At 45.3% G+C, this 16485-nt stretch overlaps 2 protein-coding genes across 3 annotated transcripts; one reads left to right on the top strand and one right to left on the bottom strand.

Moving 5' to 3' along the window:
* The first annotated feature begins 2338 nt into the window (after positions 1–2338).
* Positions 2339–3258, top strand: ND-20L (NADH dehydrogenase (ubiquinone) 20 kDa subunit-like). 2 transcript variants are annotated; one of them, XM_015183105.2, is made up of 2 exons: positions 2339–2495; positions 2554–3258. In XM_015183105.2, exon 2 carries the CDS (start codon positions 2558–2560, stop codon positions 3191–3193), a length of 636 nt encoding a protein of 211 aa, XP_015038591.2. In that variant the 5' UTR covers positions 2339–2495; positions 2554–2557; the 3' UTR covers positions 3194–3258. The 2 variants fall into 2 exon arrangements, with proteins under 2 accessions (XP_015038591.2, XP_001357749.2); XM_001357712.4 differs by having other exon boundaries at positions 2347–2495; positions 2557–3258.
* Positions 3259–9050: 5792 nt separating this feature from the next.
* Positions 9051–15848, bottom strand: LOC117183376 (uncharacterized). The gene is made up of 3 exons (XM_033377111.1): positions 15223–15848; positions 15015–15160; positions 9051–9123 (listed from the first exon to the last, which is right to left on the bottom strand). Exons 1-3 carry the CDS (start codon positions 15406–15408, stop codon positions 9051–9053), a joined length of 405 nt encoding a protein of 134 aa, XP_033233002.1. The 5' UTR covers positions 15409–15848.
* Positions 15849–16485: the final 637 nt, after the last annotated feature.

Raw genomic sequence — 16485 nt, 5'->3', positions numbered from 1 at the left:
ACAAATGTGGTGTAGGGAAGTCAGGGAGGGAGGAGAGAGTGCTGGTGATCTGCTGATGGGGTACGGGTACGGGTACGGGTACGGGTACGGGTGCCCTGGGTAGGTGAAGTGGTGCAACTTTGGTTAGTGAGCGAGCCAGCGCGTGTTAGTTCCACTCGTTAAGGATTTACGAGCAATTTTTATCACTTTGAGGATCGCTGACAAATCCGGCAACAACAACCAGAGAGCCACAGTCAGAGTCAGACTCAGAGTCAGAGTCAGAGGCAGTCCGCAGAGCCAAAGCCCGGCCAAGAGCAACAATGCAATGCAATGCAACATGCGCATAATAATGGCAAGTTGTCCAAGAGGAGCACATCCTACGTTCGGCTAGGGGACAGGAAGCTCGCTCGCTTGTCTCATCGTTGTCGCTGATGTGGCCAAAAGTGGCCAATAAAACCCAAGCGACGATGTCAGCCACAGCCACAGCCACAGTAGCAGCAGCAGCAACAGCAGCAGCAGCGATGACGACGAATTATAGCAAAGTAATCGCACTGGACTCTGCAGTGCCTTTGTCCATTTTTGATGTACTCTCACAGAGGGCTTCATGATTTCCACTTGATATAAGGTATATGGCATAGATATAAGCACCTATCCTATCTATTAAACCTTTATTTTGGGGATCACCAAGTCATGCTTCCAATACATCGATCGTTCCGAAAGTGTATCCCAAGTTTCGGTCATCGAGGCCAGCCTTTTCTTCTTGTTTTTCCTTTATTTTATTTTATTTATTTTATTTGATTGTTTCTCTCTCTCTCGCTCGCTCTTCTCTTCCCTTTTTTCACATTTTCCTTGCCAATATTGTTTGCGGCTTTTGGCGTTGATTTCCCTTCCAATTTATGTGACATATTGATTTTAAATTGATGATAGTCTATTTTGCGTTGGATAGCCGGTCGGTCGGTTGGTCAATTTATTTTAGCCATTTTAAATTGGCATTTTCACCGCGTTCCCAATGCAATGCGTAGTCGATACAAACTTGGCTTCGATATGACTTCATCAGCGGGCCTATTGTCAGGGCAGACGGGTTGACTGGGAACTGGGAGCTGGGAGCCGGGAACCATCCAGCGAGAGAGATGCCCTGGTGATGGTGGACGGTGGCTGGTGGCTGGGAATGGGAATGGGAACCCCTCTAGCCCATTCATACATAGGATACAGAGGATAGGTGCACATTTAAATGCAAATTTAATTCAATTAATGATGCATCAAATGCAGCCAATGCCTAATTGCCATGCGATGATCGTAGTCGGTAAATGTGTTCCCCGTCTGCCGTCCACCATCTACCCTCTACCCTCTGCTGTCTGCTTGATGTTGCTGTTGTCGTTGTCTGCCAGCCAACAGTTTTTCTATTGCTCTCATCCTGAAGGATTCTTTGCCAGCTGCTGCTGCTTGTGGCTGCCACTGCGACTGCCACTGCCACTGCGGCTGCTGACAATATTGATGATTTAGTAGTCTGTGCCGTTTTGTTGTCGTGCCTCTGGCACCATAGGCGTAATTAGACAAGCATTGTGCAAAAGCGTTAATTAAAAGCCACAAAAAAACCATATATTTATATATATAAAATAACTGGCTCTGGGTATTGACGCCAGCTGCGCCAGCGCCATGACTCCATGAATCGGTGACGCTCCGTCTTCGCCTCCGTAATGAGTCCGTGAATCGATTGCGTAAGCTCCGCGCGGATCCATCTGCTCCAAGGTAGCGGGGGCTGCTGCTGCAATCAGCTAATAATTTCCTTTAAAAGATCTCGCTGGGACGGGATTGGGATGGGATGCTGTATGAATGGATGCTTCATGCGTATTTATGAGTCTAACGATTCCTGTTCGCTGTCCGCCCAGGCCCAGTGCCTCTGAGTGTTCAAGTTTTTGGATTGATTTTAACGCCGAATGGTTGTACATATTTACAATGTATAGGTGTTCATTATAATGGTGATTAGGGGACAAAGAAGGAGAGGAGATACTTAGAAAGAATTTTAATTACAAGTTCACATTTTTGATGATTCTAGAGATGGGCAGGGCTTCCTGGCCGTTCTAGTATTCCACTAGACTTGAGTGTGAGTTTAGCTCACTAGTATTTTTTTGAGACCAGCTGGAGACCTAATGGAAATGATTAACATGAAACATTAATTACTAGACGATAATTGCATCGCCTTTTTCAATATTAGTTTGGATAACTTGGTTCTTTTTTTCATATGGCCACTGTATGCGAAATATCGATAGTGTAGTCGATATTTTTGGAGCTTTTGATTTCCGGCCCTAAAAAAAAAGGGTCCGAGCCCATCTCTAGTTCTGTGTGATTGGAAAAATTAGGAAAAGGAAAGAAATTGTTTAATAATAGGCTGTGACAATCTAGTGACCTTTAAAACTTGACTCAATCGATTCGTATCTATCTATTCTCACAAATCTGTGTTCCGTACGTAGTAAAACCCCAGTCAAACTCGTAACAAATAACGCAAGCAGTAAAATGTAAGAGAATTCTTTCAAAGTCCCGACTAAATAACAAATTATTACTTTCAATATCCAGCAGAATGTTTAGCTCCCTCAAAATGTATAAGAATGCAGTGATGCTGCTGCCCCGTGGACCGGCTGTCGGCTCTCTCTGGATTCGTGAGCAGAAGACCATGCCGGTGTACGATGACGTCCGCCAGAAGCCGGCCAAGCGGGGCTACTCTCCTTTCGGACGGAACCAGAACTCCTGGTCGGAGTGGACGCTGGCCCGACTGGACGATCTGCTGAACTGGGGCCGCAAGGGGTCCCTGTGGCCGATGACCTTTGGCCTGGCCTGCTGTGCCGTCGAAATGATGCACATTGCAGCCCCTCGCTACGACATGGACCGCTTTGGCATGGTCTTTCGCGCCTCGCCCCGTCAGACGGACGTGATGATCGTGGCCGGAACGCTGACCAATAAGATGGCGCCGGCCCTGCGCAAGGTGTACGACCAAATGCCGGAGCCGCGTTGGGTCATCTCGATGGGGAGCTGTGCCAACGGCGGCGGGTACTACCACTACTCCTACTCCGTGGTGCGCGGCTGCGACCGGATTGTCCCAGTGGACATCTACGTGCCTGGATGCCCGCCCACTGCCGAGGCCCTGCTGTACGGCCTTCTGCAGTTGCAGAAGAAGGTGCGCCGCATGCGTACCCTTCAGATGTGGTACCGCAAGTAAACCGATCGAATTTAGTTTTAGTCGTGTAAAAGATCAACTCAAATAAAGGCCATGTTCAAAGTTGTCTTGGTCTCAGCTCGGGCTGATCTTCTTGGCCGAAACAAAGTCAAAGAGTTAAGCGCATCAGTTCCAGAATCTCGAGATCTGCTTAGTCATAGGGAGCACCCTATAGTCGGCTCGTGCGCTCACCTACGCTTGAAGAGGATCAGTGGCAGACGTGGAACTGGAATGGACAAGAGATCTGGCGACAATAGACACTTCTGGCCACTCTCAAGTGTCTCTGACTTTGTGACATGATGAAATATGAAGGGTTCTTGAAACATATGAAAGGATTTTGTTGTTCTCGTAACAAAACCGAAAATCCTTTTTGCGAATTCGCCGACACCGAGTACTTGAACTTGATGGGAACATCATTAAATCCTCTCTCCCTCGGTCGATCTCTCGAGTGCGAGTGCGGTGAGTGCATTAAATTGCCGGGCTGGGCTGGACACAGGACAACAAGCGCATTAGTGTAATCCATTTGGGACACACCCACAGCCCGGCAGTGCTGCGAGGTGAATGGAAACTCTCGAGGCATGAATGAAGGGCCACATTCATTGAGCGAGAGAAAAGGACGAGCCTGGGCAGGCAGGACCCGGCACTTGATGTTCGAGGGGTTGCAGACAAAAGCGCAGCAGGTTGCTGCGCAGGTCCTCGGATCATGGGAATCCGTGACGCAGCCAAGAGGTGCCGGGGCCGAGGCACAGGCACCCGTTTCTCCAGAATAAGAACGGACACAAAATTAACTTGTCTCAATCGCACAGCAATAAAAATTAATAATAAAGCCAGTGGCAACATGTTCGACTCCATTGTGAGGCATTAAATAAATTTAACAGCTCAATGACTTGTCGAAAGGTGGAGAAATCGGACCGCAACGGGGGTGTGGAACGGAGACAGAGACGGAGGACCAGTGGATCCAGTGAAGCGTACGGGCTCAGACATCCATATCTTAATTAGCAGACCCGGGCTTACATTAACCTTAATTTCGGAGTGTGTATGTTTTTTTTTGTTGTATTTTTATTCTGGTTTAAACTTTAACTTTAATGATTTCTACTTAATTGCGGCGCCAAGGCGCCAGGGAAAGCCTCGCCGCTGGTGCATTGCGATTCCAGTCGAGTGTCCAGCGGCGCATGTTCAGGATTTGCACTTGAGTGAAAACGGAGGGTAGAGTGGGATGGTGATGGGGATGACCACCACGGTGGGTACTACCTGCATCTCTCTGTTTCTTTCTTGATTTGATTGTAACCCCCTCGCTTAGGGACAAGGGCTAGCCTCAATGTTCCACGGGCCATAAATTATGTCAGACAATTTAGGAAATGCCCAACGAATTGTGTGTTTAACACCTAATCGCCCGTAATGCGCTCAACCAATTGTGAGGTCCTCCAACCGACTCGCCGCCAAAATGGTCCCAACAATAAAGGGCACCACCATCCATAAACCCGAAAAACAGAATCTAGTCTCGTTCATTCATCCATTCATTCGAGGCATTCATTCATGGCCTCATAATGAAATTGTTGGATGTCTTCTTTCGGTTCTCTCTCTTGAAATCTTTTTAGCATTGTGCCCTGGCCAAGATTTATGTTCATGAATGTAAATGCCTTCCTCAAATCGTTTTTTATTGGCATTATGTTGAATTGATTTGTTGCCTCGTTTGGTTCTTTCATAAAATTATTATCACACTTTAGAAATTCCCTCCCCCCCTCCATCTGTCTGCCTGCCTGTCTGTCTCCTTTCTTGGAGAATTATTAAGCTGATTTTAATTGCGATCCATGCGTTGGCTGCTTTGATCGAGAATCGTAAATCTAATTTAGTGCTCTCAAAAAAAAAGAAAAAAAACGAAGAACTATTTCTATAACAAAACAAAATTTAGATGTTTTCTAATTATGCAACGACTGATCGGATCTCTTCAGAGTGGGGGAAATGTTTTTGTGTGTTGTTTCGGATCGGATCGGACCGGATTTGATTGAAATTTATCGCTAATGCATTGACTCTCTGGCTTGTCGATCACTGATCGGTAATCTCTAGGGCGTTGTCCAACTTTTTCCCCCTCTCTGTTTACATAAATATCTTGGCCCTGTGGCTGCCAATTTTGGTCTCAAGTTATTGGAAGTCAGCGCGTTAAGCCGTTATAGATACTTTACAAAGCCATAACGATCGAGATGTAGCTATTCGATCTTGATGTTGTGTTTTTTCGGGGTTCGTCGCCGTCTGAGATCATTTGTTAAGTAAAAGTGAAAATTTGTTATTTGTTACACTCGGGAGGCGATAAGAATCGTGATTTATATTAAGGTTTAGTTTATATAAGTATCGGATTCCAAATGCAAAAATAAATGCATTGGAAAAGGTTTTTTTCTGGCATTTATTCGCTCGATAGGTGACACTGTCCTACTTTTATTCGATAAGTGCAAGATAGCTTCATGTAACAGATTCCTTTATCCTTTATATTTATCTATAACTATCCCTTTTACAGAACAATAGATAGATAACTCGAAAGCCTGATCCGACATTCGTTCAATAAATGCACTGTTAATCTTGGAGAAATTACTCTTAATTCCTTTTATTGAGCCCCCTTCGACCATGTGGCTGCCACATTATGATCATCCTCGGAATCATCATTGTGTTGGCCCAAATTAGTCGCCAAGCTGCCAAAACGTTTAGTAGCGAGCTCTCACCAGAGAGCCTCTCCCCGCATTGTTCATTTGTCATGCAGGACTGACAGACAGACAGACGGACGAACGACTGTACCCGTTGACATACATTCGGGCTCTTTGTTTGTAAGCCCCAAACCCCAACTCCAAGCCCAAACCCGAACCAACCTCATCATCATTTTCATTTTTGGGGGGGAAAAAGTGCCTTTGCCGCATTGCGCAATAAAACAAAAGTCGCGAGGGAATTGAGGAGAATCCATCATTAATAAGCCCTAAAGTGGCTTCTGGCTGCTGGTTGCTGGCTGCTGGCCGATAGCCCCGTCCAGGCGGGCAATAAAAACAATGGCCAAAATGGGCAATGAGCGAGCAAACCAGCAACGCACTTGTTGCTCCTCTTGTGGTTGTTGCAGCTTGCAAACAAGAGCCAGAGCCAGAGCCAGAAGGAGTAGCAGCAGCAGCAAAAAGCTGCAGCAACGGGAGGGACAAAAAGCCAAACCGCTTTAGGCCATTTAAGGCAACGCAATTAATTATTTTTTAACTGTTTTGTCATTTCGGAATGCGAATGCAGGCAGCAGCCATCGTTGGCCATCGATTGGTCTTCGTCCTGTCTTCCTGACTCCCGGACTGCCAGACTGCCGGACTCCCTGCCGGACTGCCTGCCTTCCTGCTGTGGCTAAGGACTTTGACATGGCCGAAAGCGATGCAGCTTTCGCTCGTTGATCGCTTGATCGGTTGATCGATTGATTGCCTGCAACCTGCTACGTGCAACGTTCAACCTGCAACCAGCAGCCAGCAAGCAGTAAACCAGCAAAAAAATGCGCCGAGATTGTAAAACGCGTCTGTAACAAGCCGTTGCGTTAATTTGCCGCTGCCGATTGGCTGCTACCGAACGACGACGACCACGACCAAGACCACGACAGCTGCTGCCAGTCACCTAAAATAGAAAGTTTTTTATCCTCTTTTTATTTTCCTCGGAATATATGTACAAATAGGTATATATAAAATATGCAAAAATGTTTAATATATTACAAATTAAACAACAAAACTCTGTCCACCGAGAGATAGAGAGACACTTGTCGGGGGAGCCTCATGCTCGTGTGCGGCAATAAAAATAATAAAAATTCATAAATTTCTTAAACAACCTCGAACAAGTTGTTGGCCACAGCCACAGTCTGCTGCTGCTACCACTTCTGGCCGGGCTTATTTGCTTTGTCTGTTTTGATTATAAAAAGCATTCAGCTTTAATTTGTCAATTTCTTAATTGGCGTTTCGTACGTTCCACATCGCAATGCCAGCCATCTCTTTCTGGCTGCCTGCCGCTGGCTGTCTCTTTCGATCGTTGATTTCGATTTTCTGTCGCCTTTTGTCCGTCTCTTCAGAGCATACACACACACATAAGCAGCAGCAGATACAGATACAGACCCCCGCACAGATACAGATACCGATACCGATACAGATACAGATACAGCCTCCGCTGTGCTCAGTGATAGAAGAATTTTAACAAGCTACGGTGTTTTGGAATTTCGTACGTGAAGAATCCAAAAATGTTTTACGCAATTAAAGAATCTGATAAAATGTCTACAAGCGACGGCGGGCCGGGCCGTGCTGGCCCCCATCCTCGGATCGCGATTCCGGTCCGGTTCTGGTTCTGGGCAGAAAAACGATGCCATCCTCCCAGGGCCCCCGGGCCTCCCTTTTGGGGGCCAACCTTCAACGCATATCGATCACTTGTCCGACGGTAAATATGACAAATTTCGAGGAACCACCAGCCAGCAGCAGGAGTCGCGCCACAAAAAGAGACAAAATCAGAGGCGAATGCACATCAATATCGATGGGATGGAATGGGATGGGATGCGATGTGGTGCGGTGCGGTGCGATCGTGCCGTGTCCCAGTCTCCATCTGTATCTGTATCTGTATCTGTGCTGTATCTGTATCTCAGTCTCAGAGTCAATGCCTGTTTGTTGTGGCACAAACCAATTAAGCCGAGATTAATTGGCCATGTCAAGTGGCGTAATCGAGCGCGAACACAAGTTTGACATTTCATAATTATTTCAACTGCCTGACTTTGACTCTCCCAATCTTGTCTCGTCTCATGATCGATCAATCTGTATCTGTATCTGTATCTCCCCCTCTCTCTGAGTGCTTGTGCTTGGCTTATGATAGATACATTCCGTAGATACATAGGTATAATTGTTTGTTTTGATATGTTGATTTCATGAGATAACTCCATGGGTCCCTTGGATCACTTGGGGATTATTGATATTTTGTTGTAATTATGTTGTCAGCCGAGTTTTGGGTCTACTTTTCTGGGAATATGGCAAGAGATTGTTGTTAGATTATCCGAAGTTTCTTTGGGAATACAAATCTCTAATGGATTTCACTGCTAATTATTTCTGTTCACTGATCAGTGATCAGTCTTTTTGGGGATGATCATCTTTCTGTTTTGATCTTTCGTTGAGGATCTTCAAGAGATTTGTGATTCAAATTGAAAGCTCCACTCTCTTTTTGCTTTTATGCCATTGATCTTTCAACCTGCTCTATTCCGATCATCAGATCATTCCCTCAATTTTGACATTGCCCCGGGCATTCTCTTGAGAATTCATTGCCCTTTCCACCTCTAAGCTCTTCGCTGATCAGTCTCTGTCCTGATCTATCCCAAGGAGAACTGTCTGAGATGTGATCTACTCGCTGAACCACTCTGTTACTCAGGGTTCAACTTTCTCTTAGCCACTCCGCACCCAGTTTTATCAGCTAAAGGCACTCGCACATCGCTCATCCTATCCACACCCACTCGGGCCACCACTCACCCACAGTTCAGCAGATCTCTCCCTCTCTATCACACTCAGGGTCCTCTGTCTCTCTCCTCCTCATTTTGCAGCTAATTTGACAACAATTTACTGTAATCACAATCGATTCGTGTTTGCCAATTTTTTAATTGTTTTCAATCCTCTTTTCTTCAGCCAGCACCAGCACCAGTCCCAAGCCCCAGGCCCAAGCCGGGCCTGGGCGAGGACAGGGCCTACCTGGGGCCTAACCAGACACACGATCGAGTAATTTACGATGGCCTCATGGTGATTGGGTCTCCGCCGGCACAGCGCATGACACCCAAACCCAAACCCAAGCCCAAGCCCGAACCAGACCAAACCGAAAACCAAACAAACGAACTCCATTAGCAGATCTTTACTGTGGCTCTTACAGGGGTCTGGGTATGAGTCTGAATCTGAGTCTGACTCTGCATCTGACTGTGGTTGGTTCGTGCGAACTTCTAGGAATTATGTTGTTCCAATTAAAATAAAAATTAAAATAAAAGAAGACAAAACAAAAGGCAGCCCACAGTCGACACTTGGCGACCTCGCCCTGCCCCGGTCCCTGTCCCTGTCCTTGTCCCTGTCCATGCCTCTTCCTCCCGGTTGTATCGATTTGTGAAATGGTCGTCGATGAGCTCGCCCTGGATCCCATTGATTTCAGATGTCCGCCAGAGCTGGTGCTGGTGTGGTGCTGGCGCTGCTTGATTTCCATTTAACCTGCTGCACCAAAAGACTGCACAAGGACCGGGGATTGGGGACCGGGGACTGAGGACTGAGGACTGGGGCTGCAGCTGCACCCTGAGTCCCGTCCCGGCTTGATTTCTTCGCGCACGATACGAATCGTGGTTGCCTTAAAACGACTTTAATATGTAAATTCGATTTCGGAAGCCAAAGTAATTAATACTAGAATGCAGCAGTCGGAGGCAGAAGCAGGGGCAGGGGCAGGGACAAACTGAATTTAAAATTAATCCAAACAAACGGATAAGAGAGACCAAAAGGCAACAGAAATGTTAATTTGGCTCGTCTCCCTTCGTGGCTGGGCCTCCTCAGGAAGCTACATTCTTACGATCGGAGGTGAGAATATTTCTCAACATTGCGTCGATTATCCCAGAAATTTATGGGCCAACTCCCTTTTGGGTCTGTCTCCTCCTCCTTCTCGTTGGGCCTGGGTCTTTGGGGCCATTCAAATAAAAATTATGCTTGACATATTGGTATAAGTTTTGTTTTTAATTATGAATGACATTCAATGAAAACTATCGTGTGGGTCTGCGATGCGCCGCATGCTGTGAAATCAGAGCTCGTCTCGCGGACAGTCCCCTCTATAGTCACATTTTGAGATGCAGATAAAGATCTCCTCAAATACACACACACACACACACACGAGTAGGAACGGTGAGATACAGATACGGATACATTCGTAGTTTGTGGCTGTGGCATAATGAAACTCATTGATGTAGGTAAATTATCGCTCTGTTCTTAACGTCGTGTTTTCGTGTTTTTTAATTGGACTTTGGGAATTTAGTGAAAAATGCTAATTAGTTAAAGGGTTTTTTCTTCTTCTCCGTCTCCGTCTCTTCGGGATTTTCTTTATTTTAGTTTTTTTTTTGGGATTGCATTTCATTGATAATATTGAAAACTCAGCCGCTACCCATCCGGGGAGCAGAGACCTGCTCAGATTTACGTTGATGTCTTTGAGTCTGCTCCTTCCTCTTGGTTGGGGCTGGTCTTCGTTTTTTTCTACGGGTATCTATGTATCTATAAAATTAGATTAGCAGTTAATTGGTTAATGTGCAGCCAGCAACGTTCGTTAATTGATTCCCGGAAAACTCAGCCAGAGACAGAGACAGAGCCAGAGAAAAGCCCCACCAGATATCGGAAAACGAGTAAGACACAAAATCTTGTTTTAATTAACAACTATTTGGGTAGTTGAATGGCCGCTACTGGGTCCGCGGCCGCGTCCGTGTCCGTGTTGCATGTTCTCCCTGATTTGGTGGCATAAAATTATCGTTCCGATTTTGATATATGTACGAGTGTGGGGCTCGCAAGAGGCGAGCGATTGTTAATCATCCGCCGTCGATACTCCAATTTAAAGCTCCCTCCCTGCCCATTGCGTGCACGGTAGCAGGCACTTTTTTGGTGGAGAGAACTTTCGGTTTTTTCGGGGTTTTTGTTTCACTAATTGGTTTTATGGGCTCGCCTTGGGGCTTGTCACTCTCTTCTCTGGTCATTTGTCGCCTGAGAAATGCAAAGATTTACTGATTTCGTAAGCCTGTTTTGCCGGCTATTAAAGATGGTTTATAATTTTATGCAAGGTCTTGGCATTGTCTGCTGCCCCCTATCGATCGATTTCCCTTCGACTTGGCATTTGTTATCACGAAGACATGTATTTTGATCTGGCTGATAAGCCCGATCAAGCTCGTAAAGTGTTTTGTCCAAATGCGAGTGTCTGTGCCACATAAAGAGCTCAACCAATTGGGTCAGTCCACCCCACACACAGGCACAGATCGGTAAATTCCCCAACAAAATGCCAGTGCCACTTTGTGGCGACACTGCCAGAGGCACGGACGGAGCCACACTTGCCACGTTCAACATCATCAGCATATGGGCGGCTCTTCGGGCCTCATGCCCCGATCCGAACATGTTGTAGGTTGTCTTGTTGTTGCCTTGTAACCCGATAGTTTTGTAGTTTTGTGGTAGCGCACTCATAAATTTCGCTCCACCATCGCCACCATCGCAGCGCACCTCTCGGGTCGCTTCAGGTGTAAAGCGGGCTTCGAATATACCCTATACCCTACCCATATGGTTGAGTATGTTCCATTTTAGACATGTTTTAACAATATTCAAGATACTTTTTCTACAGATATTGATACAGAAATTGTAGCTCTAGAATTATTGATTAATTTGTGCATTTATCATCAGCTGCTAAGACAACCGAGAAATGCCCAAAATAGAGCATTTCATCTTCGGTTTTTGTGAGACTTTTTGGATTTTCTTGCTGTTGAGGTTTGTTTTTGTTATTTATTTTATGCCTAACTTAAAAAAGTAGATTTTTACAGTTTTGCTCACTCGCTCTCTGATTTCTGTTGTTGTTGCTGTTGTTGTTGCTGTTGTTGTTTCTGTTGCTCGCTCGGTCGATGTTGTTGGCATTATTTATTGCACGAAAGTCATTCCTTTTAATAGTCATGCAAATTAATTTTTGCTCATTTGTACAACAATAAAAATGTTAACTAATTAATTTTGATTGAAATTTGCATGCAAAAAGCGAAAATCAATTTGCACGCGTCGTTGTATTGTTTCTCCGATCGCCGCGCTCCGATAAAAGCCAAGAATTTCAAATTCAGAAATACTCGTACAATATTCAATAAAAATACTCGTAAATATCAATTCCGAGAGTGTGATAAACATGGGCATAAGCCGAAGCCATTGGGCAACTAGTTCGACCAAAAAAGCGAAAGTCTAAAATGAGTTTTCGACTTGGAAGGAAGCCAAATCTGAATCTCTTTGTCCCGCCATAGAACAATGCTCAAAGGCACCAGATACCCAATTAGCAGGGGCATAATAAGCATTTCGGCAAAACGGAAGTTATGTTAATTAATTTCGACTATAAAATCCCCAGCTCCTCGGAACGAGAGGGCAAAGGCACTCTGGGGCGAAGGCGACACTGATAGCAATCGGCCGAAACGAAACTGAGGACAAATGGAATTTCGAAATATTAACGATAGAGCGGATCAGAGTGCCAGTGGCTGTGGCAGTGGCAGCAGCAGGAGAGAGCCATCCTCCGCCAATGTATCTTGTATCTTTTCGTCGTCTTCCGTCTGCCGTCTGCCTTTGTCGCTGCGTCTCTGAATTTGCCCAATTATAAGCTAAAGACATTGAAATTCGCTTTATCGCGAAATTCGTTTGACCGAATGCGAGGAAGCCGCAAAAGGGGTATACATTTTCTGGTGTATATAAGTATATACATACATATATATATAGTAGGTAGGTATATCTCAAATTAGCAAACATTTTATATCTGTCAGCTACTGTTCTCCCTAATTAATAACAAGATGCCTTTTTAATTCCATTTCGTGCGTTTTGCGCGCCGTTGCTCGTTTTAATTGCCCTCGACATTGCCTCAAGGAATTGCCTCTGGGGTTCTCTTCTCTCCCCATCTCCCCCCCCTCTGTTCGGTTCGGTTTTGATCAGTTCGGGTTCGTTTCCAAAGAGGGAGCCCGGCTACAGCCATGCCCCTGGAAGGAGCTTGGACGCTCTGCGGCGCCTTCGTGTTATGATGCACTTAATCGCTGCCGCTTGTAATTATAGCTAATTTTTTTCGTTTATCTATAAAAGAGTTGATTCTATGAAATTATTATTAATTTATGGGCTGAAGCGGCAGGGAATTTGCCATTAATATGCCTGCCTGTGTGTAAACAAATTATGATAATGGCTGGGCGGTGGAACGGTGGATCGGTGGCCATTGAAAGTGTTCGCCAGGAAAGTTCTGTGGAAAAATGCTGAAGCTCTGCTCTGGTGTGAATTATAACTTATTTTAAATGGCAGAAATTGCATCTCACTTTACAAATGAACAACATTTAATTAATTATAAATACAATTTCTGTATCTGTATCTGTATATGCTGTTATCTTTCGAATGACAGATGGTACAGAAGAGACAAAGACCTTTATATTTGGATCTGCATTGGAAACTTTTGTGTCATCTTAAGGCAGAGATCACTGATTATATTGTCTTTTGATAAAATTTGTATAATCAGGTTGTATAAAATCTCCAATGGAGATAATTGGTATGTGAATTGGTTGATAGCACCACCAGATATCCTTGACATTCCATAGACTTGCTCTGGGATTTATGAATGCATTATAGATTGTATATATGGTATATATCTAGCAATATTCTGCCTCGCAGAGCACCTCTGATCAAATAAACACCCCAATGCCAGGGAAACTCCCCGAATCAATGATACCACCAACTGACACACAGACACATTTAAAAGACAAAAAAAAATCACAAAGACACACAACACTTGGGAGACATTCAGGAAACAGCAGTCCCAGTTCCAGTCTCAGTCTCAGTCCCAGTCCCCTCCGACATGTTGTGGCCATTATATAAATAGATAAACACCCGAATCGAATGACACTAAATTGACGTAAATGAGATCGAATGGTCATGGTGCGAACATGTAAGTGCCGACGGCAATGCTGGCAGTAACATGGCCAACCCAACGGCCCAGTCGGCGTGGAAAACCCATTCGACGTTCAGGCCAACTGTTACTGACCATAAATCGAACCGTGCCAGACATTTTAGCCAACATTTTGCGAGCGGCGAGCGCCATACACTGGCCAACTTTACAGCCCTCGTGTTGAGTTGGGTATCTCCCTCCTACGTATCTCCCTACCCCAAGAGAAACATGCAGACCAGGCCAGAACCTGTTTTGGCCAACAAGTTTGGCCGTCAGTTGTTGTCTGCTGCTTTCAGCCACGAAAACTTGTTTCCCAAACGATCGGGACTGGGCAACGCCTACCAGCGGGCAATCAGGTAGGAGGAGCTTTCTTGTTGTGGTCATATTTGTTGCTGATGTTGGTGTTGCCAAAGATGGTGACTGGTCAAAAATGGTGGCCAACGCCACGCTAAATAGCGATCGAATTTATGGAATTATTTCATTGTTCTAGGAATTTGAATGCCGGGAAAAGCGAACGGGCGAAAATGGTGTCCCTTGGCCACAATGGCTGCAGATTTTGATAAACGATCTGGCCAAGGAGAGTGGAGGGAACGGACCCTTGTCCAGCCGCATATTTATTGGATGATTCAAACAATTGCTCTGGGTCTGGGCCCGGGCCTGGGCCAGCGATCGAGGATGGATCTGAAGCGTTCGTGGAAGCAGCAGAAGGATGTTTAAGAGGCGGCTGTCAGGCGTGGCATGGAGTGCCAGTGCCAGTGCCAGCAGTTCGAGTTCGAGGCTTGGTTGATGGCTTCATTATGCAGTTGGCCTGTTGCCTCTTTGACTGCTTCTGGCCATTGCCAGTTTCCAGTCAGGCTTTTGGCTCTTGGCCGTTGGCAGTTGGCGTTTTTTCTTACAAATTGGCTGTGCAAAATGCTGATTTAATATTTTTGCCAATTAAGTTGAGCTAGAGCAGCCGTACCCGTACTCTGTTCTTCTGAACTCTGACGATCCCACGAGTGGCAGGAAAAAAGGCTGCCATAATTGGTTTGGCAGCATAAAAATCACATGAATTGTTTGGCCGTTGCATACATTTCCTCTCCACCGTAGGGCAATTAAATGTCCGCTCGTACATGTGTATCCTTCAGATACAGATACGCAGACATACACACGGCACACAGCATATTCAGCATATATGTAGACAGCACCTGGTCCCCGCAAGGAGTGATCATCAGCAAGTGCAAGTAAATTGACTGCCGCGCTGCTGTTTCTCGAGTCGGTTCCAGTTGGTCGTCTGCGTCTTGTCATTAAATGCTTGAGCAAAATTATCTTGTTAAAATTACAAATAACACGAACATGAAGTAATAAAAACGTACGGAATGAATAATGTGCGCCACGTTAAATCGCTGCTGACTGACAATCCACTCAAGCAGAGCCACAGCCAGAGCCACCGACTGACTGACCGCCTGACGCTCCACCATTGGACCACTCGACCGGTTGTCTGCCTGAGCACCACACATCCTCATCCTCATCTCCACATCCACATCCACATCCACAGGCATCCTTCATCTGATGGCTCGTTTGCCGTACTCGTACTCGTCTCTCCCAGCATTCTTATAACTTTATTTTATGTGTCGATTTTTAGTGCTCGCTGCGCGGTTGCAGTTTCGTGAACTTTCCAAGTTAATTGGTTAGCGATTTGAGAGCGCTTGTAACGACTGCAAAAAGCACAGCAACTGCACAGATGAAGCTGTTTCGGCCACTCGGTGAGCACCAATGCCGCTAGTGAGTGAGTGCCCGAGATTGGTGGCATACCCAATGCTGTGCCTGTAGCCGGGTTGGGGGCACGGGCACAGGCACGGCACTCAAACGATGTTGCCCATGGGGCTCCGGAATTTCCACAAAGTATTTTCGCTATTTTACAAGAGTTCCGAAGTGGAATGCTGTTATCCCAATCGGAAAGTTATGTGGGAAGTCAAATATAATTTTGTACATTTTTAAAAACTGGACTAAGACTTTATAATTTTCCATCACCAATAGATATTTTAAATAGCAAACTTGAGTAGGCAAACTATTAGGTTAAAAAATTCAGAGGAATAATTCTTAGAAGAACCTATTCCGCTTCGAGTATACACTGAGAGAAAAAAAGCCCTGAGCCCCGAAGACCTACACATTATATTTGCACCACTTACATCTAACTATAACTATTTAATATTTTAAGTGAATATATAAGATCTTAAAAAAAACTAGGAATTACATACAAATACAAAATGGGGAAAGTTCTCAATATCATTCGAAAGACTTTCGTTAGACAGCTCCCAAAATGTTTTTAGTAGTAACTCAAGAAAGTTGTAAGGCATGGTCTTAGGACCCTTCTGTATTTTCTTTCAGTGGAGCATAAGTGAAATATAGAACCCGGATGCATTTGGAGAACACGAGCATCTTCATCTCTAATAGATTCCCCCGAATCGTCAGCTGCTTCTCTCTCCGGTGTGCTGTCTTAGGCGTGTGAAAGTAGTATATTTATGAAAATGATTTACGCAATTTGTTCAGTCACACCCCCATAGCATGCAGCACTGTTCATACCTGTTCTCGCCACTCTATCTGTGGTATCTCTTCTAATGTAATACTTAAAGTTC

The sequence above is a fragment of the Drosophila pseudoobscura genome, chromosome 2 (assembly GCF_009870125.1).
Source record: "Drosophila pseudoobscura strain MV-25-SWS-2005 chromosome 2, UCI_Dpse_MV25, whole genome shotgun sequence".
NCBI lineage: Eukaryota > Metazoa > Arthropoda > Insecta > Diptera > Drosophilidae > Drosophila > Drosophila pseudoobscura.
This window is presented reverse-complemented; position numbering and strand designations above follow the sequence as displayed.

Excerpts from the sequence above, each read along its gene's own strand:
- LOC117183376 (XM_033377111.1), bottom strand. The coding sequence starts at position 15,408 with ATGCCTGTGGATGTGGATGTGGATGTGGAGATGAGGATGAGGATGTGT. Across the intron at positions 15,161-15,222 it reads TGGCGCACATTATTCATTCC|CATTTAATGACAAGACGCAG; the intron begins GTACGTTTTTAT and ends ATTTTGCTCAAG. Across the intron at positions 9,124-15,014 it reads GAATATGCTGTGTGCCGTGT|TCAGATGCAGAGTCAGACTC; the intron begins GTATGTCTGCGT and ends AACCAACCACAG.
- ND-20L (XM_015183105.2), top strand. The coding sequence starts at position 2,558 with ATGTTTAGCTCCCTCAAAATGTATAAGAATGCAGTGATGCTGCTGCCC.